Raw genomic sequence first — 25144 nt, forward strand, 5'->3', positions numbered from 1 at the left:
GGGCAGAAGCTGAGCAATCATCCAGTGAAAGGAATCTCACCCAATGTTGGGCAATCAGGAGAAATGACAAAGGGTCATGGGGGCTCCTAAAATTAATTTAGGATGGTCACAAGAGGGACAAGACAGTTTGGGAAGGATGTGTACCCATTCCTAAGGGGTCAGGAAATGGGTAATGGAATGCTTATCTCCCTAAGTTGGGTGAGGGGAAAGTGTCAGAGGACAGAGGTCTGGATAATCCCTTTCCCCCTGTTGTCATTACTCATCAGGCCTCATTGGGTGGAGGTTCTCTAGCTTGGCCATTTTCATAGTTAAGCAAGTACATTCATGACTCTTAGTATACAATCTTAAACTTTCTTCTTATGGCCTAAAAAGTCTGATATATAAGAATCTCTTTACTCTGATGTGAGTATGATATGAATCAATAACAATATCAAACTTGATTGACTACATATGAATATGGGTATATATTGAGTAATCACTTATGTAATTACACTAAATTGAATAATACGGATTAGAAATAAGCTAGGGATAGATCATAAGAATCTATGGATAGATCATGAATCAATAAATCAATTCTTTTTCACATGTTCTCTTTCTGACATTTGTACCTCTGTAAGCACAATCTGAGGTTGTGACTTTGGGGATTGCGTGATAACTCCATTTTCCTCAGTGGTAAAAGGTGTTTCTCATAAAAGTCTTTATAGATCTTTTTTTGCTGTTGTCAAACTGATTTCCCTAGAGTTCTGATTATATTGCCCCCTTCCTAGTCATTAACTCCAAGTGTTCCTTATTAACTTCAATTACTTGGCATTTAAGTATTTGTTCAGGATCAGATTTCATCAACTATAAGGAGGTAACAATGGATAGAGAGCTGAACCTGGAGTCAGGAAGACCTGGGATTAGATATTACCTCAGATACTTCCTAGCTGTTAAGTTACTTGGCCTCAGTTTCCTTAATTTAACATGGGAATAATAAGAACATTTACACCACAGGGTTGTTGTGAGAAACAAATGAGATGATATTTGTAAAGTTCTTTAGCACACCTTTTGATATGTAGTAGGTGCTATATTAATGCTTATTTCCTACCCCATTCCCATATAAAATCCCACTTGGTATTCAATGCCTTTCATAACATGGTCCTTTCCTCTCTTTTCATGGTTGTGAGCACAGCACTTTAAAGCTTACAAAGGTCTAAGTAAATTTGACCTGTTTGGGATAGGGACAAGACTTGTGATTTCAACTGTGTGCAGAACTATTGGATGAAAAAACTCCTCTTTACCAATGTCGAAATGTTTATTATGAAGATTGCCTAGATCGAGACTAGAAATGGGAGTTGAACTCAAGATTTCAGAGCTAGTTTACCTACCATTAAATCATGGAGTTTTGGGGTGAGCTATTCTCTCAATGTTCCCAAATTTCTTCTGCCTTAAAATTACCCTTGTGCCAAAACACATTTTTATCACAGGTAAATGTATTTATTCTCTTGGGACAGGGAGAGCCAGTGTTGGTAATCTGCCCTGTCACAATGGGAGGGAGATGATGAGCACAGAGTATATTCAATGTAAAATATCTAGGGCCAGCATTTGAGCCACATGTCTACAGCAGGGTAGCAGCAAAGGCTGCCTCCAGCAGGTAATCCTTTTTAAACCCTTTGAAATGCAAAAGAAACAGAAGCGAGGTATCTTGAGGCAGAAGAAAGAGCACTCTATTTGGATCAGGGGATTGGGTCGAATTCTTGCTCTGATTGTGACCTTAGGCTAATCATGGTCACTACCTCCCCCTCTCTTTGGGCTCATTTTTTTCTCTTCTGTAAAAATGAGGAGGTTGGAAAAACGATTTCGAGAGTCTCTTCCGGGTCTAAATGCAACCTGGCCATCCGGAATCCAGCCCACAAACATCGTAATTCCCCTCTGCCCCACCAGGCAATTTGTAACACAAGCCACAATTCCAAAATACCACTATAATCTGCAGGTCCCCAGCTCTCAGGTTGGCCGGACTGCGCCTGCGCGTTCTCCCCTTCACACCCTTTTCACTTGGCCAGCTAGCGGTCTTCTGGGCCTCTGTACTGGCTCTCCTTATAAATAAAGTTCTTTAAGTGTTGAATCTTATGACTACTTCCGGTAAGATGGCGTCCCCCAGTAAGTGGGGCCAGTTTCCACTGTTGGACTGGTAACTTCGGCAGGCTCGGAGTGCCGAGCGGAGGGCCGCAGGCTCTCCGCCTGGTTGACATTCTTTCCGGCAGGATGTCGTCGGCTCCACCTGGGAGCGCCGAGGACCTTCGGAAGCGGAGCCTCGGTGAGCTTCGGGAGATGCTGGGGCGCCAGGAGAAGCTGCTGCGGAACGAGTGAGTACGGGTCTCGAGGCGGGAGGGGTCACTCCTGGGAGGCCAGAGGGCGGCGCCACCTGGTCCTTCCACTGATCAGAAAACTGGGGGCTCGGGTTGAAGCACTGGACCTGAGTTCAGATGCGGCGTTAACTTTTTAGCTGGGTGACCCAGGGCAAAGTCATTTCACTTCTGGTTGCCTCAGTTTCCTAACTGTAAGATGCAGATAATAGCTCATGGTTGTTATAATGATCAAATGACGTAAATTGTAAAACACTTTGCACCGTAAAACCGTTTACCCTGGAATATAGTATAATGCTATAGAAATGCTTACTCCTTTCTCTTGTTTGGAGCACTAAATTATTCCAGCCTCAGGTACTACTAGCTAGGTGTCCCAGGACAAGTCACTTAAGCTCTGTTTCGGTTTCCTTAACTGCAAAATGGGGATCATAATGGTACCTACTTCCTAGGATTTTTGCGAAGATCAAATGAGATTTTTGTGAAGCAAGTAGCCCAGTGCCTGACACTATCTAAATGTTAGCTGCTATTATTATTATTTATTAAGAACATTTTGATGTGCAAGGAAATGTGCTGTTATGGGAAACTATAGGAACATAGCTTTACAGTTTGAAAGGTCCTTTAAAAGTTCCATTGAATTCTGTTCTTATTTTACAGTAAGAACAAACTGAACCAGAAACTGGCAGATTTGAACGGAATCTTCTCATTACAAAGACAGAAGTGAAAGTCCTTCTCAAAGAGCTTTCATTCTACATGCACACATAAAAGTATATGCAAAAAATGAAGGTTTTCCCCTCACCCTTTTCTGGGTGGAAGGAGCATTAGCAAAGGGAATTAGAAAAGAATTCATGTGAATTTGTGTTGAGCTGAACTTTAAAGGAGGCAAGGGATTCCTAAAGGTGGTGAGGAATGATTCTATATATTAAAGATTATGGAGTTCAACTTGTGTAAAGGCATGAAAACAGTAGATAGAAAAATGTTATGTTTGAGGTGCTGCAGGAGTTTGGCTGGACCAAGATGTACGTGAAACAGGAGAAAAATATTAAGGCTGAGAAAGAAGGTTAGAGCCAGGTTGTGAAGAGCTTAAAATGCACAAGAAGTTTGCATTCAGTCCTAGAAGTTAATAGGGAAATTGTGGAGTATATTAAGCAAAGAAGTGACATGGTACTGACAATATATGCTCTAAGAATATAGGGAAAGCAGTGGAAAGGAATATAGAGAAAATACTTAGAACTAGGCTATTCAGAAATGGCTTCTTAGAGGAGATGAAATGTGAGCATGGCCTTTAAAGGACCTGTAGAATTTAGATAATCATAATGGAAGGGAAGAGGATATTCCTTTTACCTTTAAAATTTTTAGCATAATAACTAGAGACTTAGACCAAGAAGAGCCTTCCATATTTGGAAGACTTGGATTTGAATTCATCTGACATTTACCAGCTTTCTGACCCTTGGAGAGTCACTTAATCCCTGAGCCTCAGTTTCCTTATCTTTAAAGTAGGGGTAATAAAATCACTTATCTCACAGTGTTGCTATGAGGATGAAATGAGAAAATGTGTGTTAAAGTACTTATAAACAGATCTTCATGTAAATATGAACTATATCATTCATTTCCCCCCCCCCCCTTATTTTTGAAAACGGACAGTTTTCTGGGCCCAGAATTAAATAGAAGAGTGAGCTTAGATTGCCTTTGAAAATTTGAGTAGTGCTTTAAATAACTCTAGTCTTCTTTCTGAAGCAAAGGCAAATCCTTTAAAATTAGTATCCTTGTTGTGTTGTATGGCTTGCAAGGCAATCAGCAAGCATTTATAAAGTTCCTACTATGTGTTAGTAAATGGTTTTTTTTTTTTCCTGTTTTTAGATGGAGTACTACAAACAGTTATGGACAGTCCATCTAACCCTATATCCTAGTCTTGGACAATAAGTATTCTTTATCATCTTGGTTTTCCTCTGGGAATAGATAGGTTGAACTCTTGCTCATGTAGTGTTCCAGGGCTTAATGCAATCAGCACAGTGCCATCTATAAATTGTAGGACTTCATCATCTCTAGGCAGTGCTTCTTAGATTTGGACTTCTTTGTGGCCTTTCTAATAACAATAGTGAATTCCTTTGACTAATCCTGCTTTATGCCTTGTTTAATGTGAATAATCAGGGGTTCATTGAGCAAAGGGGTCTTTTACAAGGAATATAAATGAATTTGACATGCATGGGAAACACTTTTAGGATAGTCAACAACAATACACATTAAGTAGGATCTTGTATTCTCTACATACACCTTTAACTCAATTATGTTACTCTTCAGATGTGCAAATGTGTTCTGCTTTATAATATAATTTGTGAAATCCTATTTTTTCCTTTCTCATATCTTCATCGAGGATGTATGTATGTGTGTGAGAGAGAGTTTCTTTCCCTCTGTCTATTTGTCTCTTTAGTTTTTACAAAAGAACATTTACTAAGAATTTACAAACTTTTTCCTCTCAGGCTCTGGAAACATTCTCTCTATCAGTTTGGCTGCTGGGGAGAGTGGGCTCAAACTTAATGCACTGCCTACAAAGTATTTGCTTTATTACATTTACTAACAGATTTGCCTGTTAGATAGATAGCTGATAGATGAGTGTTTCCTGCTTGCCTTGCTTTTAATTAATCAGCATAGGTTTGGCTTGGTGAACTGGGCTTGGCTGGCCACAGATTCTAACACTGATTCTAGCTCCAAGACCCATGGTGGCCCATCATTCTGACCTTTCAAAGCTCTCCAAGCCCTGACTCTTTCTGGTAACTGTTATTTAAAAGTAAGAAAGAATAAATACAAAGAGGCTTACAGGGTGTTTTTCACCCTCAAATATCATATGGGAAAGAGAAAAAGGCTCATATTGGCTGTCTAGTGTCTTTTGAATACAGGAAGGTCTGTACTCTCCCTCCTGTAAAATTTTTTTTCCATATTCATCAAAACAGGTGGGGTTCTTGAACATTTTGAGTACATTGTCTTTATTTCCAATCCAGAACAGTTCTGTAGACTGAATAAACATTGACCTTTCACTTACTTCCACAGTGCTATACAGGAAAGAGACTAAAACAGTCACTGTGGCACTAATACAGTTCCATATGTATAAGAATCACAGTAGCTTACAAATTCAGAGTTTTTATATTCAGCAATGAACCATTTTCAAAGTTTATCCAAAATTGTTTTTTGCTTAGTAGTTAACAGGCGCCTCTTTTGGGGTTCAAAATGTCTTTTCTCCAACACAAGGCAAAGTAGTAAAGAAAAAGACAAAGAAAACAAGCTTATCTTTAGGAAAGCTGGTCTATTCTTACTTAGCTTCCTAGACCATATGGAACTTTCTCCATGGATATTTAGAACCTGGGGGTCAACTGGAAGTCATTTCACTCTCAGGTGAGAATCCAGATTTGGTGCTTGCAAATTGGCTCTAGGACCTAGAATTGCTATGGCATTTTGTGGTCTTCTTTTCTGCTAGCTTTCCCTCCTTATTCCCATCTTTCTTCCCTACCCCCTATCCATACCATGTCTCCATTCACAGAAAGAGGGTTTAATGATTGAGTAACTTGAAAAAGAAAAACTAACTCAGAAGGGAAATTTAGTCTCAGCAATTCTAAAGCATAAGGGTCTCTCTTTATAGAAATTAGGGATCTGAGGGGGCAGCTGAGTGTGGCTCAGTGGATTGAATGCCAGGCCTAGAGATGGGAGGTCCTAGGTTTAAATCTGGCCTCAGACACTTCCTAGCTGTGTGACCCTGGGCAAGTCACTTAACCCCCAATGCCTAGCCCTTACCACCCTTCTGCCTCAGAGGCAATACACAGAATTGACTCTAAGACAGAAGGTTTTAAAAAAAAAATTTGGGTCCTGGAATTGATTAGAAGTTACCCCCTTACCATTTATGTATGAAACCAAATAGTTCTGTATGAAAATTTTTAGAATATTCTTTCAGTACATTAGGTCACTCATCTGGACTCTGAGAAAAAAATTTCCTAGTGTCTCTGTCTAAATAGGACACATAAAATTTCTCCAGGCTCCATTTAGGAAAGACTCTTAAAAACAGTAACCACAGCATTGATATAATTCCATATATAAGTAAAAGTTGTTCCATAAACAAAGTAGTTCAGATTCAATAGGAACATTTCCAAAGCACCATAAATGATATTTAGAGGTCCAGGCAGATTTCCTTTGTATTCCTATACTAAAAGCACCCCAGTTCCCCCAGTGAATCCATGCTAATGGAGTTCTATTAGAATTCCAGATTTACCCAACAATAGGACAAATAGTCTGAAATTAAAAAAAAAATCAAATAAACCCCAAAGAAGGATGAAATACCCAAGAAAAAAATTTAGGCACTTGGGGTTTCTAGGCCGCAGTCAGTCTTTATACTATGATTTCATGGTCCTTAAAGTTCTCAAAATAAGAGAGGCACTTTATGTCTGTTAAAAGGCCAAAGGAAGAAATATATTTATTAGCTAAAAATCAGCACTTTAATGATACAAAGCCCGTAGTTCTCATATTAGCTTTGATGTCAATACTTGTATAAGATTAAATAATTAATCAGTACTTAATTATTCAACAAATGCAAAATCTCAAAACAAACTTATGGATTATAAACAAACACTAGAAAAATCTGACTGTAAACTTGCAACCGAAACAAAGAAAAAGTCATGTAAATTTTTTTCTGATAAACCCCGCAAATAAGGGCATATAATAATGAAGATCTTAAATGGAGAATATCTTCAGGGAGTCCCTGCATATATGAAAGGCTACATTTTATTCTAGCTAAGGCCCCAGTGTAGCCTTAATAAGTTTTGTGGATCCCAATACCAACACTCACTTCTCTAAAGTAGGGGTATAGAAAGATAGAACCTTTCAGAGTTTTGGGATACCTTTCATGATTTGTGAGTGATTTTCTAATGTTGTTGGCTTGAACTTCTCATTCTAGTTTTTCTCCCCAGTATATCCACCAGTATCATTAGTGTCTCATTATCATTTAACTATCATTTAATTTTTACAGAAGTGAATATTTACTGAAGAGATATAACAAGAACAACAATTACCAACTTTTCATCTCAACATCTGCTTGTACATATTCCCTGGTATCTTGCTCCCCTAGGAAAGTAGACTCAAACTTACAATAGTTTCTACAAAGTATTTGTTTAGGGTTAGCTAGTTGACTCAATGAAGAGAGCCAGGCCTAGAGATAGGAGATCTTGTGTTCAAATGTGGCCTCAGACTCTTCCTAGCTGTGTGACCTTGGGGAAGACATTTGATTCCAACTGCCTTGCCTCTGCTGGTCTTCTGCCTTGGAGCTTTTTGATTATTGATTCTAAGGTTTAATTTTTTTTTTTTGCTCTACTATATTCACTTATAAATTCAGCATAGCCAGTGGACTTAATTCTAGGGCAAGGCATCGTGAATGTGCAGGAGTTGTACTTCTGAAATGGGTTGGCATTCTGGGCTAGGCTGGCTATAAATTCAGCATGGTTTCTGACCCTGAAGTGGTTGGCCATCTTAGTGGTTTACCATTCTGAACTTTCTAATCTGATAAAATCATAGCTGTCTCCAATATTCCTTTACCTGAAAGAACAGATGAAAGGTCAAGCCCTAGGGAGGGGTAAGAGAGGGTATTGAGGTCTCTTCCCATACACAGGCTTATAATATGTCTCTTTTCATAGCCAGGCAAGAAAAGGCAAGCTATGTGTATTATTCTCAAAGATTTTTATAAATATGGCACAGGTAGTATTTTTTTCTTTTGTGGTAATTGATTGCCCTTCCACCCCCTAGTATTTCATTTCTTTTCCTTTCTTTTATATCCTGATAATTAGTCTTTCACTCAAAATTGTTTGACTTCAAGCCCAGACCTATTTTGTTCTATTCTAGCAGTTCTCTTTTTCTTAGGGTTCTTTCTGTTTCTTCATACCTGCTCCTTAGCCATCTCCTTCCTGCTGACAGTTAATTTTATAGATGGTCTAGCAGTTTGGTTTCTAGCAGCTCTCTCAATTTTTCTTTTCAACCATCCCTGCAGAAGGAACCTTACCCAATACTGAAGATCCTTTTGATTTTTTTTCTCCATTCATGAGTTATCATGACAAGATAAATTCACCACCTAATGGCCAGAGTTTTGTCATGATTTTTTCTATACTTAGTCTGGTTCTTAGATATCAGACACAGTTGATATAGGCTTATAGTATATTCAGATCTTTTCTAATATGGGTAGAACCTTTCATTTCATTTTCATTGATTTGAAAAAAATAGCAGGACCACAATGAAGTATAGGAACCTCCCCCTGCCCCCGAACACCTCCCCCCATGTCCTTAAGGATGAACATTCCTTAAGAGTAACTCTTTTACTGCCTTTCTTTTTCTACCTATTTCCTTGGATAATCTCATCCACTTCAATAGATTCAACTTTGATCTCAGTACAGAAAATATCCATATCTGTTTCTTTCTCTTTTATGGGATGTAACACTGTATTGCCATCTGCCTGCTAGATTTTCCATCTTGGTGGAGATATTTAGTCTGTAGAGAAGAATAATTTAGGGGAACGTAATAATTATCAAGTATTTGAAATATTATCATGTTGGGGGGAATTGGACTTTTTCCATTTGACATCAGAGGACAGCAGGATAGAAGTTGCAAAGAGAAAAATTTAGGCTTGCAATTAGGAAAAACAGGTGGTAGAATGAGTGGAGTCATACTAATTTTCATAAGTTCAAATCTGGGCTCAGACACTTCCCATCTGTGTGACCTTGGGCAAGTCACTTCACCCATTTACCTCAGTTTTCTCATCTGTAAATGAGTTTGAGAAGGAAATGACAAACCACTTCAATGTACCTGCCAAGAAAATCCCAAATGGAGTCACCAAGAGTCAGACACAACTGAAAAATGACTGAACAACAATTAAGAAAAACTTCCAAGTAAATAGATCTGTCCAAAAATGTAATAGTTGACTTCAAGAGCAAGAGAGCAATATAAAATAAGTATAATTAAGAATTGCAAAATGAAGTACTATGTAAGTTCCAAAGGTTTCCTGAATCAGAGATTTCATGAATAAAAGGACATTTGAATTGTGCCTTTAAGTAATAGGGGGAATTCATCAGATGAATAAAAGGAAGAGCATTCCAGGCACAGAGAATTATATGAACAAAGGCACTAAGTTGTGAAGGGGATATTTTGGGCACAAATAGTGGTCTGTAGGGAAGGTAATATGAAGCAAGAGAAATAGAGGAGATCTAGATTATATGGCTTTGAGCTCCAGTCAACAGATTTTAAACCTTATTTGGAAGACTGTTGGGAACTACCAAAGATTTTCTTTCTTTTTTTTTAAACCCTTACCTTCTGTCTTGGAGCCAATACTGTGTATTGGCTCCAAGGCAGAAGAGTGGTAAGGACTAGGCAATATGGGGATCAAGTGACTTGCCCAGGGGTCACATAGCTGGGAAGTGTCTGAGGCCAGATTTAAACCTAGAACCTCCCATCTCTAAGCCTGACTCCCAATCCACTGAGCTACCCAGCTGCCCCCCTACCAAAGATTTTTAAGCAGATTTATGGATTAGGCAGATCATTTTGGCAGTGGTATATAGACGATGAAATGAAAGTACGAATATCAGTTAAGGAGCAATTGCTGTTTTTAACTTGCTGAGATATTGATGCATATAGGTAGGAGTGCCTAACAGGCAATTAGAAAAACATAACTATAGTTCTGGGAAGTGGATGGAGGTGGAGATGTATGTTTGAGAGTTATCTAAAAGGGCCGAGGATAGAACCTTAGTGAACATTCATTTTTAAGGGGTGGAAGGATGATGTGACATCTGGAAAGATTGAAGAAATAAAAGTCTGATAGTAAAGACATGAGTAAGGATGTAATTGTAGTAGGCCAGGCAGGTATATTATGGTCCTTGGGGGTCTGATCTAGCTAGGGAGTTGGCTCTATAGGGATATGGGGATGTCAGTGGGAATGGGAAGGAAGGAAGGAAAAAAGGAAGAGTAAAAAAAAGAATTGCTAGAACTCAATTACTATGTCTGGAATTGAGGGAGGAATAGAAGATAGCTAAAAGGTTTGAGAATAGTAATATTAACCGTAATAAAGTAAGGATGGAAAATTTGTTTTGTGTTTAAAAGCAAAGAATTTGCTTTAGATTTGCTGAACCTGAGCTGATGGGATATTTAAATGGAAATATCCAAAGGGCAACTGAAAATGGGCTTTTTAAGGTCAGGAGAGAGATTGGTGATACAGGTTTAGATGATATTGATTCTGTGTTAAGGGGAAGGAGTGAGAGACAAAATTATAGAATAGGTGAGATTTCTAAATAAGTTTAGGGGAACATTCACTGAAAGAATATAAAAGTAGTTTGTCCTCCCTAAACAGGATCTAGTATTCTGAGCTATATGTGATATTGGGCTCTTAATCTAATTAATATGATAGTGATAGATTTAAGATACTTTGAATATTGACTGAGAACTCCCTCCGTTATCTTGTGCCATCCTTCCCTCCCCAATATTTTTATTGGAAGCCTCAGTAATTCTTACCCTACTTAATTTTTCCTAGTTCTTGGCCAGCTAGAAGTTGCTTTGATATAATGTCACTTTTTCATTTCATGATTTTAAAAAAATGTAGATTTTAACAACATATTTTTCTTTCTGTTTCCTAGAAAATTCGTTCGCAGTTTGCCAGATGGAGGAAAAAAGATCTCTGACTTTGTTGAGAGAGTGAAATCAATCATTGCAGAACATGAAGAACTCAAAAGAACTAACAGATTGGACTTTGATTTAAAGCAAACTGTAGCACATGAAATATTTAATTTAGGTGTGGGTAAACCATGGACTCCTGAACAGAGAAGGGAAACTTCATCGGTTCTTGACTCTTCCCTTGTATTTATAAGTGAGCCATCTCAGACTGCCTCAAGAAACCAGGAAATTGAATCTACCATGGAAACATCTGTTCCCATAAGCCATGATGAAGCTGGAAAGTCAGAAGGTGACATAAAGTGCAACAAAAAGTGGATGAGTTACAACAATACTGTTGTAGCAATGCCATCAGAATCAAATGAACAGTCCCATCAGTTTGGCTTTCTAAATCATGCAGGAGATGTTTCAGGGAATACTGATGACATGTTTATTGATAGTTTACAAAGGATCACAATTAATGATGATGAAAACCAGTCAGAAGATTCAAACATGGATCACTTAGGTAGTTATCCCAGTAACATACCCAAAAGACCTCATTACATGGAAGTGCTGGAAATGAGAGCAAAGAATCCAGTCCCTCCCCACAATAAATTTAGAACTAACATGTAAGTATGATGGGCAAACAGATCTCTCAGTGAATGCTCAATCTGAAGCTCAAAGCCTTGGCAAATGTGCTAAAGTTCAGCTTGATTTTAGAAGAAAATCTTTATGAAAAAAAGGGAAAATCCCTTTAGGTTGATACCCTGTTTGGCACTAATGCCTTGCCTACAAGGGACTTGCATTGACATCTTAAAATAAAGTATAAATGAGCACTATTTGAACTCCTAATTACTTAAGGGTGTTCACTGCTAGTCTTAATTATTTTATAGCCACCAAGCAATATTCACTTATAATGGATAATAATATGCCTTCAGCCAGTTTTTTAAATCATACAGCTTTTAGCTTGTTTTATAACTTGACTTCCCCTTTCCTTTAGTGTGTACTTTTGAGGAAAATAAAATTCTAAAAGTCTTTTAATATTGCTTAAAGTAATTAGAACTGGAAGAGACCTTAGGAATTATCTACTCCATCCTCTACTCTCTCTCTTTTTTTTAACAACAAATGAGGCAGCAGGATCAGGGAAGAGAAAGAAATTTGCCCAGGGTTTCAAAATGGTCAATGAGTTAGTATATCCGGGATTCAAATATAGGTCATCTGACTCCATTTCCAGTGGCCTTTCCATTGTAAGTTATTATAACTAGTTATTAAAGATGCATTGGACAATTTGTGAATTATGCAGACTCTTATGTTACCTGTTTCTTCTTTAGCTGCTGGTTTTTGACTAGTAAAACTCTTAACATTTCTGTTGTGTGAAACATTAAGAGATCAAATTTGAATTGATTAGTAATGGGATGATTTGTTTATTTAGCAGATTAGGCAAAAAGTTCAATACAGAAGGAAGCTGAAACTATTAAATTGAAAAGAGATTATAGGATTAAATGAATGAAGAAGTATTTATTAACTTTGTGCAAAGCATAGGGTTAAATAATACAGTTAGAAAATCAATACAGTTTCAACTTTCAAGGAGTTCATACTAATGGGAAAGGCAACAAATGAGAGGGTGTGGCTTTAGGGAAGAGGATAACTATAGGCTCTCTTGAGTTACAGTATCTAAGAAAATCACTAGTCAAGCTCAGTGGTTTGACTTGAGAGCAGTCTGGGTTAGCTTGACACATTTTTTAATTATACTCTAGAATTGGATCCTTATAATTTGTTAGTTTTTTTCTTGGCTTCAGTTTTATATTCCATTAATGAGTAAAAAGATGTAGGCCTGGTACCAAAGCCAGTTCATGCAACTGGTATTTACTTAATACCTACTATAGTTAAACCACTGTCAGTCACTGGAGGTGGCTTACTATTTAGTATTAGATTATAAGCCTCTATATTTTTCACAACCTATAATCTAATAGTAAAAATAGAGCAGGCCATTAACAGTGCTGGTATTAAGCAACAAAGTAAATGTATGGATAGTTAGATGCTCTAGAAGTTTGGGCAAGGATGATGACTCACCATTGAAGTCACCATGCAGAGGTTTCTGGCAGGGCTCAAAGTTGCCCAGGAGCATGATGCAGAGAGATGATTTGAATAGACTGAGAGAGGAGAGAATAGAATAAACAAAAACTTGGAGCCAGAAATGAGCATTTTAAGGGGACATGTTTAGGGGACAGTGGGATTTGTTGACTTGAGCAAGGAATTTATGTTAGGGAGTAGTTTGAGGTTATTGGTATGTGTTGAAAAAAGTACAGGTAATGTAAAATATATTTCCTTAAGCTACACTAAGGTAGCAGTTAGGTGGCTCAGTCAATAAAGAGACAGACCTGGAGACAGGAGGCCCTGGGTTCAAATTTGACCTCAGACACTTCCTAGCTGTGTGACCCTGGGCAAATCACATAACCCCAGTTACCTAGCCCCTACTTCTCTTCTGCCTTGGAACTGACACTTAGTCTTGATTCCAAGACAAGGTACAGGCTTAAAAAAAGTTACCCTTATAAGATTTGTTTTTTTCCCTCCAATTTACTGCCCCATCTTTAAAAAAGAATAATCTATACTTGATGTACCTTATTCCTCATTATCTATACACTCCCATCTCTTGTAATCCAGCCTACCTTTAATCTCCCTGTACTGAATCGATTCTGTGATCATAGATTACTGATATCTAGATCAGAAGATCTTTTCTTATTTTTCTATCCTCTTAGTCCATACTCTGCATTATTTGACACTGTTGACTTCCCCTCCTTTTTACATTCATGGTCCTTATATATCTGATAGTTCCTTCTTTTTTCTTTTCTTGACTTCATTCTCTTTCTTCTCTTAACAATAGATGGTTTCCTCGAGGCTTGCTCCTCAGCTCTCCTGTTCTTTGTTAGAATATCTTTTATAACCTCAACCTTTATTTGGAGGACACCCAAATCTCTATACTCTAGGCCAGGGGTCCGCAACGTATGGTTCTCGAGCCATATCTGGCTCTTTTGAGGGCCAGATATGGCTCTTTCTGCAGGAGCCATAAAGTCAATTTTTTTTCAGGCGCTGTTACAGGAGCTCGCACTGTGAACACTGTACGGCTCTCACGAAATTACATTTTAAAAAATGTGGCATTTATGGCTCTCATGGCCAAAAAAGTTGCCGACCCCTGCTCTAGGCTTACCTCTCCCCTCTGTCACCTGTATTCCTACCTACTATTAGACATTTCTATTAGTATTTTTCACCAGTACCTCAAACTCAGCACATCTTATACTAAATTCATTTCACTCTCAAATCTTACTCCCAATTGTCTTGCTTTTTGCTAATGGTGTCTAGAAGCCCCTGTTGCAGTTTTCTTTGAAACTTTGCTTTCCCCCATAGCCACATTACCAGATTTTGTTCCCACAGTAGCTTTTTAATAACATGGCCTTTTCTTTCCATTCCCATGGCTACTACCTTAATTCAAGTACCCTTGATTTCCTTTGTCTGGGCTGCTACATTTGACTTCTACCTCTACTTCTACCTTCATACCACTGCCAAAGTCATTTACTGTACTATAGATTATATCATTTACCCAAAAATAATTTAGTATTTGTATATTCTTTTTGAAAATGCATTCCCAGTCTTTACTCATATTACTTTCTATTTTTCAAATTAAAATTTTTTTGCACTCTGATATAATTTTTAATTTAAGTTACTACAGTTTTTAAATTGTATCAATTGTAACAATTTTAAAATTGTTTTCTGACCTTTTATGATCCCTGTTCTCTCCTTTCCTCCCACCTCTCCTGCCTCCCCAAGGTGGCAGGCAATGTGATATAGGTTGTACATGTATCATCATACAAAATGTATTTCCATGTTCATCATGTTGTAAAACAAATTACTTGTTTTAAGGTTCTCTTTGCTTCTGCTAAACCCTGTTCCTTAAACTTATTTTGCCCTTCATGCTTTATGCCTTTATTCTCAGCATCCCTTAGCCTAGAATGCATTCCTTCCTTCCCTCTTCCTATTCAAATGCTTCCTATTCTTTACCCTTTTCAGCTCCTCCACAAAGTGTTCCCTGTGCTCCCAACTATTCCTCTAGCCTAAAAGGATTATTTCATTAGCACATTGTTATAATTCTCTTGTGTACTTATATTTTCACTTGTATTAGTGATTTATGTGCCTATCTTTACTCCTTTACTAGAGTGGAAACTCCTTAAAGACAAATTTTTGCTTATTTGTTATGTGTATCTGTCCCCTAGTGGGCAGCACCTAATAAATGATAGTGGAACTGAAATTTTTGTACAATTGAATTTATATTTTGAGATATACAATTAAGAAAAAACCCTCTTACTCCCTCTGTCTTAGTATCAGTTCTAAGACAGAAGAGTAGCAAGGTCTAGGCAATTGGGATTAAATGAATTGTCTAGGATCACACAGCTAGGAAGTGTCTGAAGCTCAGATTTGAACCCAAGCCTTCTTGACTCTAAGCCTGATGGTCTGTCTGCTGTGTTTCCTAGGTGCTTCTATAATTTTTTTTTTCCAAAAAGGACTTTGCAAGTCTGAGGTTTTTTCCAGAACTGTTTTTTGGCAATCATTTCCCCTAACTTTTTGATTTAATAGCGATTGGATTTTGAATGCTTTCAGTGTATAAAAATGCTGTACCAGGTGATGTTGAAAGAGGAGACACTCAGAAGTGAAGGGGGAGCCCCTTCCCTTTAGTAATGTAGTCTGATTGGCTAGGAAAGACTTTTCTACCTGAAAAAATAAAACTGTAGTCATTCTGATGTCTTATGACAGAAATATAGGGAAGTTAGTGCAGTGCAGTGCAGTGGAAAAAAGCTCTGAATCTAGATTTATGGGTCTTGAGTTCAAATTACAAGGTTGTTACCTTTTGTGTTAAGATACTTGGTTCCTCTATTCCTCAGGTTCCTCAGCAGATTTTCTCCAAATAATTAAAAAGTTGAAAGGTTTGGACTAGATCAGGGGTTCTTAAGCTGGTACATAGACCACCAAAGGATCCATACATAGATCTGAGAGGGTTCATGGACTTGCATGGGGGAAAATATCTGTTTCATTAACCTCAGCTGAAATTTAGCATTTCCATTATTAATTTTAAAAACAAATATTTAGAGACAAGAGCCATAACCATTATCACACTGCTTAAGGGGGTCCTGACATAAAGTCTGAAAGTCCCTGGACTAGAATGTTTCTGTAATTCTTTTCAGTTCTAAACTCTGATCCTAGATTCCAGCAGCATCTTAGAGGGGGGGAAAAGCCTTCTTCCTAACCCCTACCATCCCAATGAGCCCTTAGAAAAATAAACCATATTTTTAAAAAAAATTACTGCATTTGTCAGATCAGAGAAGAAATAACTGGCAGTCCGCTACAAGCATAAAAATGCAAAATTAGATTTTTGCAAAAGCCATGAGAGGCAAACATCTTAAGACATCATATCCATTTGTTAAAAGAGCAATGCTTTAATTGAAAAAAAAATTAGTAAATTTTAAGCATTGAAAATATTATGAAAAAGGAGAATGGAGTTCACAGGCTTATTTATTTTTTTTAAAAATCTTATTTGACCCAGGGAGAACCTTTTATGTAGAGAGTCAAAGCATTAATTCCTAGCAGAGATGTTTTAAGGAGAGTTCCATTTTCTGCCTATAGGCAGAGAAAACTTAAGAATAGTTTCAGTGAATATAGCAAATCATAGGACATTTTGGTTTCGATGTGCCTAAGACAAGTCAAAAAGGCCTGGATCTGTAAAATTAGTAATAGCTCAAATTTATGTAGTGCTTTCAAGTTTTTTTTAGCACTTTATACACATTATCTGTAGGTCTGAATGCCAATGGTTGTTAATGTGACAGCTAAAACAGAGAATTTATACTTAAGCTACATTAATATAGTTTGTGGAAAACCTTGTAGTATCTAGGGGTTGGATGGTCCTCAGATCTGACCATATCTGGAATATCAAGTTCAGTTCTGAAAAGCTGGAGCAGGCCAGAGAAGGATGACCAGAAAAGCAATGGAATTTGAAAACCATGCCATACCAGGATTGATGAATAAACTTGGTATATCTTAGTGTGGTGAAGAGAGGAGTGGGGAGCAGGAAACACAGGGGAAAGTATTTCATCCTCTAATAATTTAAAGGGTTGTAATTTGGAAAAGGCTTTAGATTTATTATGGCTTCAGAGAACACAACTAGGAACAATAGGGAGCTAGATTTCAATTAAGTATAGAAGAAAGAACAATCAGGTCTATTAAAACAGATTTTCAGTTCAATCATTGAACACCTGTTATATGCTAGATACTCTCTTCGGTGAACAAGACTATAGGACCTACCCTTAAGGATAAGCTCATAAGCTTAGGGGAACCAAAACAGAATCTCACTTTTATTGGGAGGATGAGTTCTTTTAAAGTGGATTTCTATTTCAAGTAAATGTTGGACTGGAGGACTTTTGAAGTCTCTTAAGAGTTCCAAGTTTTTATGATGAACTCTTAGACATCTAATTCTATAATGTAGTTGGCAGGGGGAGGGAGAGGTAGAGTAGGGGGAATGTGGGAAAGGTGAAAGAAGACAGGAGAGAAACACAGCATAAAAGAGGAATCCAGAATTGTTGCTTCATATGAAAAATGATATTGCTTCAGACTCAATTTAACCATTTTAATTGCATCCAACTTTTTGTGACCCCATTTGTGGTTTTCTTGCAAAGATACTGGTATGATTTGCTATTTCCTTCTATAGCTCATTTTACAGGTGAGGAACAGAGTCACACAGCTTGTAAGTATCTAAGGCCAGATTTCAATTCAGGAAGATCATTTTTCCTTACTTGCAGGCATGGCACTCTTATCTACTGAACCACCTACACCTACCTGCCTCTCATACAGAGACTGCCACCTAGGGCAGATGTTGAGGAATGGGCCATTTTTTGCCAGGATCTCTTCCTGTAACTTCTTTAGCATGTTAGTGGAACTGGGCCCAGTTGATAGTATTTCAAAGGTACTAAGGACTAATAGTACTCCTCATAGTCTTAGTACCCTTGGCAAGTGACTTAATGCTCTTGAAAGCTCCCATTCCTCCCATTTTAGTGATCATAAGCTTCCAGGGACATCAAAAGATAGGACAAATGGAGAGAAGACAAGGGAGAGCATTTAAAGTGTCACTTAGATTGAGTTCAAAGGTTCAAGTTAATGATTCAGAGGTGAATGTAAGAAATACTACTTTGGTTATAGCCTATTAATTCATTTGGATTGTATCAAATATTTATCTCCAAATATTACTTCCTTTTGAGATACTAATTATTTTTCTAAGCTCAGAATTAGATTTTATTTCCAAACTTTATAATTGATTTTGAAAACTTAAAAAAAAATTCTTGAAGAGATGTATGTGGAAGGGTGATTTAGATTTCAGAAATATACAGAGTGCCCAAAAATCTTAGCATGGGAGTTAAGCAATAGTCTAAAGTTTGAAAGCTTTGGAACTTTAGAAGCTTTTTTAAGCTTTGGAATTTTAGAAATTATATTATATTAGCTGAGTCTCTATGTTACGAGTCCCCTAAGATTTTCATCCAGTGACTTGGTATAACTGGTAATCTAAAGATTTGGAGAATCTTTTAGAAATAAATAGTTAATGCAGCTCTTCAGCTACTTTATCCACCCTCCACAGTCAGCTGTGAGTAGAATAGCTATTTGATCTCCAGGAAAGGGAAATTGCTTTTTAGGCTGTGCTGATCTTACTGTAGTTGCCAGGATGAGACAATTAAATTGAGGACCAGATTTATTTTTCCCATCCTCTGTAGATAGCTCTTCACAAGGCAGGATACTGGTTCATTCCAACATGTCTTCCCCAACAACATTGTCAATATGGCATTCTTACCAGTAGAATCATTCCTTAGGGATAGGTTATTACTGTTGGGAAATTCTTTTGAGAATTTACAGAATCACATAAGTGATATTTATGTGGAATAATAATAATAGTTCACATTTATAATACTTTAATGTTCATGAGTTATGTTGACACTTATTGATTTTATCATATAAACTAGGTATAATTTAATTCCATAAACATTGTTTACCTTTTATTTAGGCTTTAGAGGATCATCTTAGGCTTGAAAAATTATTAAGCATGTGATACTTAGTAAGAATTTAATGTTATATACTGGGGATTTTAATAGTTTAAAATGCCATAATTTCTGCCTTGAACTTACAGCCTAGAAGGGAGATAAGACATGTACACAAATAAGCATAATACAAATTAGAGTATAATAGGCACAAAGGAAAAATCCAATGTATTATGGTGATGATGGCTTACATTTATTAACTTTTGTTCTTCACAACACTGTGAAAAAGAGTATATTTTATCCCCATTTTGCAGATAAGGAAACAGACTGAGAGACTTGCCTATGATCACACAGCTAATAAGTTTAGATGGGAGAAAATACGAAGACAGAGAACTTAGCACCTATATATTCTAATGGAAGGTAATAGGCAGACCATGTCCAACATCATTTGCAGACATAAAGTGTCTTGTCTATAGGGCACTGTTCCAAGCAAAATAGACAGAAGCACAAGACACAGTTTTTCAGTTGTGTCCAACATCATAACCCTTTTTGGGGTTTTCTTGGCAAAGATATTGGAAGAGTTTGTCATTTTTTCTCTAGCACATTTTACAGATGAGGAAACGGAAGCAAACAGGATTAAGTGACTTGCCCCATGTCACACAACTAATAGGTGTTTAAGGCCAGATTCAAACTCAGGAAAATGAGTCTTCCTGACATTAGGGCCCAGTAAGCCTGTCTACTGTGCCACCTAGCTGCCCATTTATGATACATTACTTGTTTTAAAGGGATTACAGATTAGATGAGGTGGTAAGACTTATATAAAATAAACATACAAGGCAGTGAATGGTAAGCGATAAATGAATGTTATAATAGGTCATGAATTCTCTGGGAATTCAGAAGGAGCTATCTTGAAAGGCTATTAGTGGCTGAAGAAGCCTTCATAAAGATGGGAACTTGTTCTGGGCCTCAAAGGATTAGATAAGTAGAAAGCAGAGAAAGGAGCTCATCCAAGGCCAAAAGAAAATAATGAATAAAGTATGGAGTTGAGAATTATGTGAGGCATATTCTAGAAACACTGACTATTGAGTAGACCATTTTGATTAGGATGGAAGGTACTATAGGAAATAGAGATAAGGATACAGAAATAGTCAGAGATCAAAGAGTAGAAGGCTTTGAATTCCGGCTCAAGGTAGGAAACTAAAGTAACAAAAAAATAATAAATGCATACAAATAAAAAAAATCTAAAACCAAATTCATCATCTTTCTTCCCAACTACTTTTTTCTTTGAATATATACTGTAGGTGAAGGGGTTAGACTAGATGGATTCTGAGGATTCTTCTAGCTTTAGGTTTATGCTCCTATATTCCTGTTTATCATTATAGGATCATTTCAGTGTCTGTGAAAATGCTTTTCCTACTCATATAAATAAGGTATCCCAGAAGAGAGGAGCTGCTTTGGGGAAAATCTGATGAACTTGGTTGTAGACACATTTAGGTGAAGTGACAAGTTATTAGTTGGAGATACATATTCAGCCAAAAGTTGAAGATGTGGGATTGAAATTTGAGATGACATTAAGACTAGAAATGTAGATTTTGGGAGTCATTGGCAAAGTGATGTTCTATAGGAAATGAAATGAAAAAAACATTTAAAGCCATGAGAGTAGATGAAATCATTGATGAAGGGAGTACCTGCTTGTAGAGCAGAGGGTTGAGTCTTGAGGTATGCCTACATTGAGGAGATGGGAGAAAGAAGTAGGAAAAGAAAAGAAATTGCCCTAGTAGTGATGGCAAACCTTTTAGAGGAGCAGGTGATGTGAAAAATGTCCTCAGGAGCCAGTAGAGAGAGTGGAAAGTGGCCCCATCCCATGTCCCTCTGGCTTTCTAGTAAACTCTGTGCTGGGCTGGCGGTGCACATGCCCACTGAGAGGGCACAGAGTGCCTCCCCTGGCATGCATGCCATAGGTTCACCACCATGTCTCCATAGCATGTGCTAGATTTCAAATGACACCTAGTGAACAACTTGATTAGGGTTATCCTGTTCTTGATCTCTCCTGTCCTTGGGTGAAGTGGAAGGCAGGTATGGTCTCTTCATTTGTCTTGCCCTTTTCAGTAGAAGGGGCTGAAGCAGCTACCTATTTCACCTATATCATGCTTAAATCTCAGGGCTTTAAATTTCAAAGAAAATTCTTAGTATAAATGCCACTGAATTTACTTGAAAAGTCATTCTGTTTGTTTCCCTGACAAGCTCTTATGTGATCTGGTTGCCTTGTTTAACACTCTTTTTCTCTAAACTCATCAGCCTCACATTTTTCAGTAAAAGGAATAGTTAATGAAGGGAAAAAATTAGTTGTAAATTCCAGTTCACTTTAACCAGTTACATTGTTTTTGTAAGTGGAGATGAGAATTTAAAAGATGAATGAAATGGCTTTGAAATTTCTGCTAAGAATCAGAAGAAAGAGGGACAGCGAGGGGGCGCAATGGATAGAGAGCCATACCTGGAGATGTGAGGTCCTGGGTTCAAATCTGGATCCAGACAATCCCTAACTGAGTGACTCTGGGCAAGTCACTTAATCCCAATTGCCTAGCCTTTATCACTCTTCTGTCTTGGAACCAATACTTAGTATTGATTCTAAGAGAGAGGGTAAGGGTTTAAAAAAAAAAGGAAAGGAAGGAAAATTATGCAAGTTACAGTAATATGTGAATCATTCATTCTCTATAGCCATTTTTAGAAAATTTTCTATTTCCAGGAGGAAAAATGTCCTAATTTTTTGACAAATTCACCATTAATGCTTAAAATAAGCTTCCTCTAAAATATATCCTAAGTAAGTCTTAACTTGTTCAGTCCAAATTTTGTAATTTTTTTCCCTTTAGGCTACCTTCAGAGCCCCAGTCCTCACCTAGTCACTCTCCACAGAGAAGAGAGTCTCCAATTTCAGTGGAAGAAAGGAGGCGTAGGGATAAGAAGCACCTGGATGACATCACAGCAGCTCGGTTGCCACCACTTTACCACATGCCTACACAGTTGCTATCTATGGAAGAATCTTTGGCAATTCAAAAGCAACAAAAGCAGAATTATGAGGTATTAAGAATATTCTTTTGTCCACTAATTTAAATGTCTAATATGATCATGTTTAAAATGACAGTCCTGAAAACTGTACAAAGACTGCTTTTGGATACAACCAGCCATTTTTGGTTAGTCTTTATTATATAAGTGCATAAAATGCTTTAGACACAGTATTTCATATAGAAGTTGAAAAATGGGAAAGAAGTACAGTGCTGACAAAAATGAGTGAAGGGCAAAGAATGATGGAAGTTAGAAAAATCATGGATTAGTTAAGCTTCCAGGCAAACAGACCCTTTCTAGGTTCTAGCATAATACTAGTAGTATTATAATACTGGTAGTAGCACAGGTATGTTGCCATTAACATCAGCTGTTCCTTTAGCAGTTATAATTTTGCTTGACTATATTCAATGACATTTTCAGGGTCTATGCCTTTTTTTTTTTTTTAAATTTTTTTTTTTTTTTTAAATTTTAAACCCTTAACTTCTGTGTATTGACTTATAGGTGGAAGATTGGCAAGGGTAGGCAATGGGGGTCAAGTGACTTACCCAGGGTCACACAGCTGGGAAGTGTCTGAGGCCAGATCTGAACCTAGGACCTCCTGTCTCTAGGCCTGGCTCTCAATCCACTGAGCTACCCAGCTGCCCCTCTATGCCTTTTTAAAAAAGAACTTTTATTTTTTTTATTCAAACACTTTAAATACTTTTTCTGTAAAGGTCCTGCCTGGGCCTGTGGAATCTAAGAAAACCTAAGAACCATGCTTCTCTACATTATCTAGTTTGCATTGGACACCTGTAAGAGCTAACTTCAGTTTACTGTTTTTCATCTACCATGTTGAAAGTTCTGCTTTGAAATTAAAAAAAAGTTGAATGAACCACTTCAAATAGGAATTCATTACAGCATCGTTGGCTAATCATTACAGTATTGTTAGCTACTGGTTTGGTTCTCCCTTACTATGTGGGGAGCTGGGTGTTGGGTAGTGGGAGAGATCTAAGTGGCAGGAAAGTGTGAGTGTGGAAACACAAAAGAATGTGGCCACCAGGCACTGTTTCAACAGCTGGTGACATAATCCTTGGGTAGATATAATCAGATTTCCCAAGAAGTAAGATTTATAAAGATGGCGTGATTCTTCCTCAGAAAAAGACTTTCTGAGCAGACACCTTTACTTAAAGCCATGTTAGTGTTAATCTATTAGTTATCATTGTGGCGTTTGACACTCTGGGGTTTTCATGTTGGAACTTCTGCTTGTACGAGAATCAATACAGCACTTAGAGTGATATTGGTGTTTTAATAACAAAAGTTGCTGACCAGTATACTTCTTTAAAAGTCCATCAATATTCATTACCCTCAAAGTCCTGAACCCGGTTATCCCATTCTTTCCGAGATTTGTTTTATTTCCACATATCGTTGATTGCTAATAGAAGTCAGTAACTGCTAGGGAAGCATGATTGCAGCTCTCCTGGAAGTTGAGCTGTTCTGTATGAGATCATTTATGTTCATCAGTCTTATAGTTGGAAAGGCAGCTATAATTGCTCAGTTGAGGTAAGAGGGCATAAATTTATTAGTGGATCTAGTCGCACAGTTTTAGGAGAATAAGGGCTACCTTATGAGATAGTGAGCCCAGCACTAGAATTGTTCAGCAACAGGGGTTAGATGCCATCTGTCAGGGATGTTTTTCCTCTTCTAGTAGAAAATAAATTCTATGAGGGCAGGAACTGTCTTCATGGTTGTCTTTGTTTCTGCAGTGACATAGAAATTGTTTAATAAATATGTTGAATTGGAGAGAATATCTGCATTAGTGCATTCTAAGGTCCCTTTGAACTCTGAGATACTATAATTTATGAAATTAGTGCTAAAGTTTATAAATGTTTTTGTGATAAGTTATGTAGATGCTTAGTAAAAATTTTTAAGGGATAAAGATATTGTGTGAGGAAAAATGTAAAAGTGTCATGTTGATCTGTTTTTTTTTTTAAAGGAAATTCAAGCTAAGCTTGCTGCACAAAAACTGGCTGAAAGACTAAATATTAAAATGCAGAGCTATAATCCTGAAGGTGACGCATCAATGAAATACAGAGAAGTGAGAGATGAAGATGATTATCATTCTTCTGAGGATTAATTCTGAAGCAGGATGATTGAGGATCCACCTAAATTCCTACCTTCTGAAGTTTTACTACATTATATTAGACTACTAGGCTCTGAAAGATGTTTTATTTTTGAGTTATTTAGACCAGCAGTCAAAAGTAAAAATTTACAGTGTGCAGAAGAGTGCTCAGTCTGACTGAGATTTTATGGTGTACTTGCCATTCAGAAAATTGAAGAGATTTCTATTAAGGATCTGATAAATCTGTTTTCTATGTTTACATAAAATAAACTTTTGCAGTATTTTGTATTTAATTTGATATTACTCTAACAGAATTTTTTAGCTTTTCGTTGCTTCACTTTTTAACATCTAGAGCTGGAAGAGACCTAAGAAATCATCAAGTATAGCCCCCATATTTTAAAGATGGGAACAAAGATAATGCACAGAGGGATTGAATGACTTGCCCAGGGTAACACAAGCTGCTAACTGTTAGTGGTAGAATTTGAACTCCCAAATCTAAAACTCTAAACACTATGCCAGTTAACAGTAATTAATATAATAGAAGAATTATAACTGTCAGACTAATACGAAATAGCATTTATTGAGTTATCTTTACTATTGTGCTGGACATTATCCTAAGAAAATTACAGAGACATAGTTTCTTGCCTTTGGGGATTGAGACAGCCTTGGTCAGAAAGTAAAAAATTGGATTCACTATCTGATTAGTCTGGAAAGACATCATGGAGAGAGGTAGACCTTCAATAGATGCTAAGGTGGTCCTGAAGATGAGGGAGGAAAAAAAAAAGTAAGAACAACTAATCGTGAAGGAAATAACTGTATTCTAACTAAATTTTTACCTCCATAAGAAATTATCCTTGTTATATTATAGGAAATAAAAGTTTTAGTATTGGGGAAAATTAATAGTTTAATAAAAAG

General features: G+C 37.2%; 1 protein-coding gene across 1 annotated transcript; it reads left to right on the forward strand.

Moving 5' to 3' along the window:
- The first annotated feature begins 1537 nt into the window (after nucleotides 1-1537).
- POLR2M (RNA polymerase II subunit M) lies at nucleotides 1538-24480 on the forward strand. Its single transcript, XM_044665303.1, is given in 6 exon segments — nucleotides 1538-1585; nucleotides 1587-1633; nucleotides 2244-2345; nucleotides 10990-11631; nucleotides 21939-22146; nucleotides 24104-24480. Coding segments are annotated over 6 exon segments (1188 nt in total). The 3' UTR covers nucleotides 24245-24480.
- Nucleotides 24481-25144: the final 664 nt, after the last annotated feature.

The sequence above is a fragment of the Gracilinanus agilis genome, chromosome 2 (genome assembly GCF_016433145.1).
Source record: "Gracilinanus agilis isolate LMUSP501 chromosome 2, AgileGrace, whole genome shotgun sequence".
Taxonomy (NCBI): Eukaryota; Metazoa; Chordata; class Mammalia; order Didelphimorphia; family Didelphidae; genus Gracilinanus; species Gracilinanus agilis.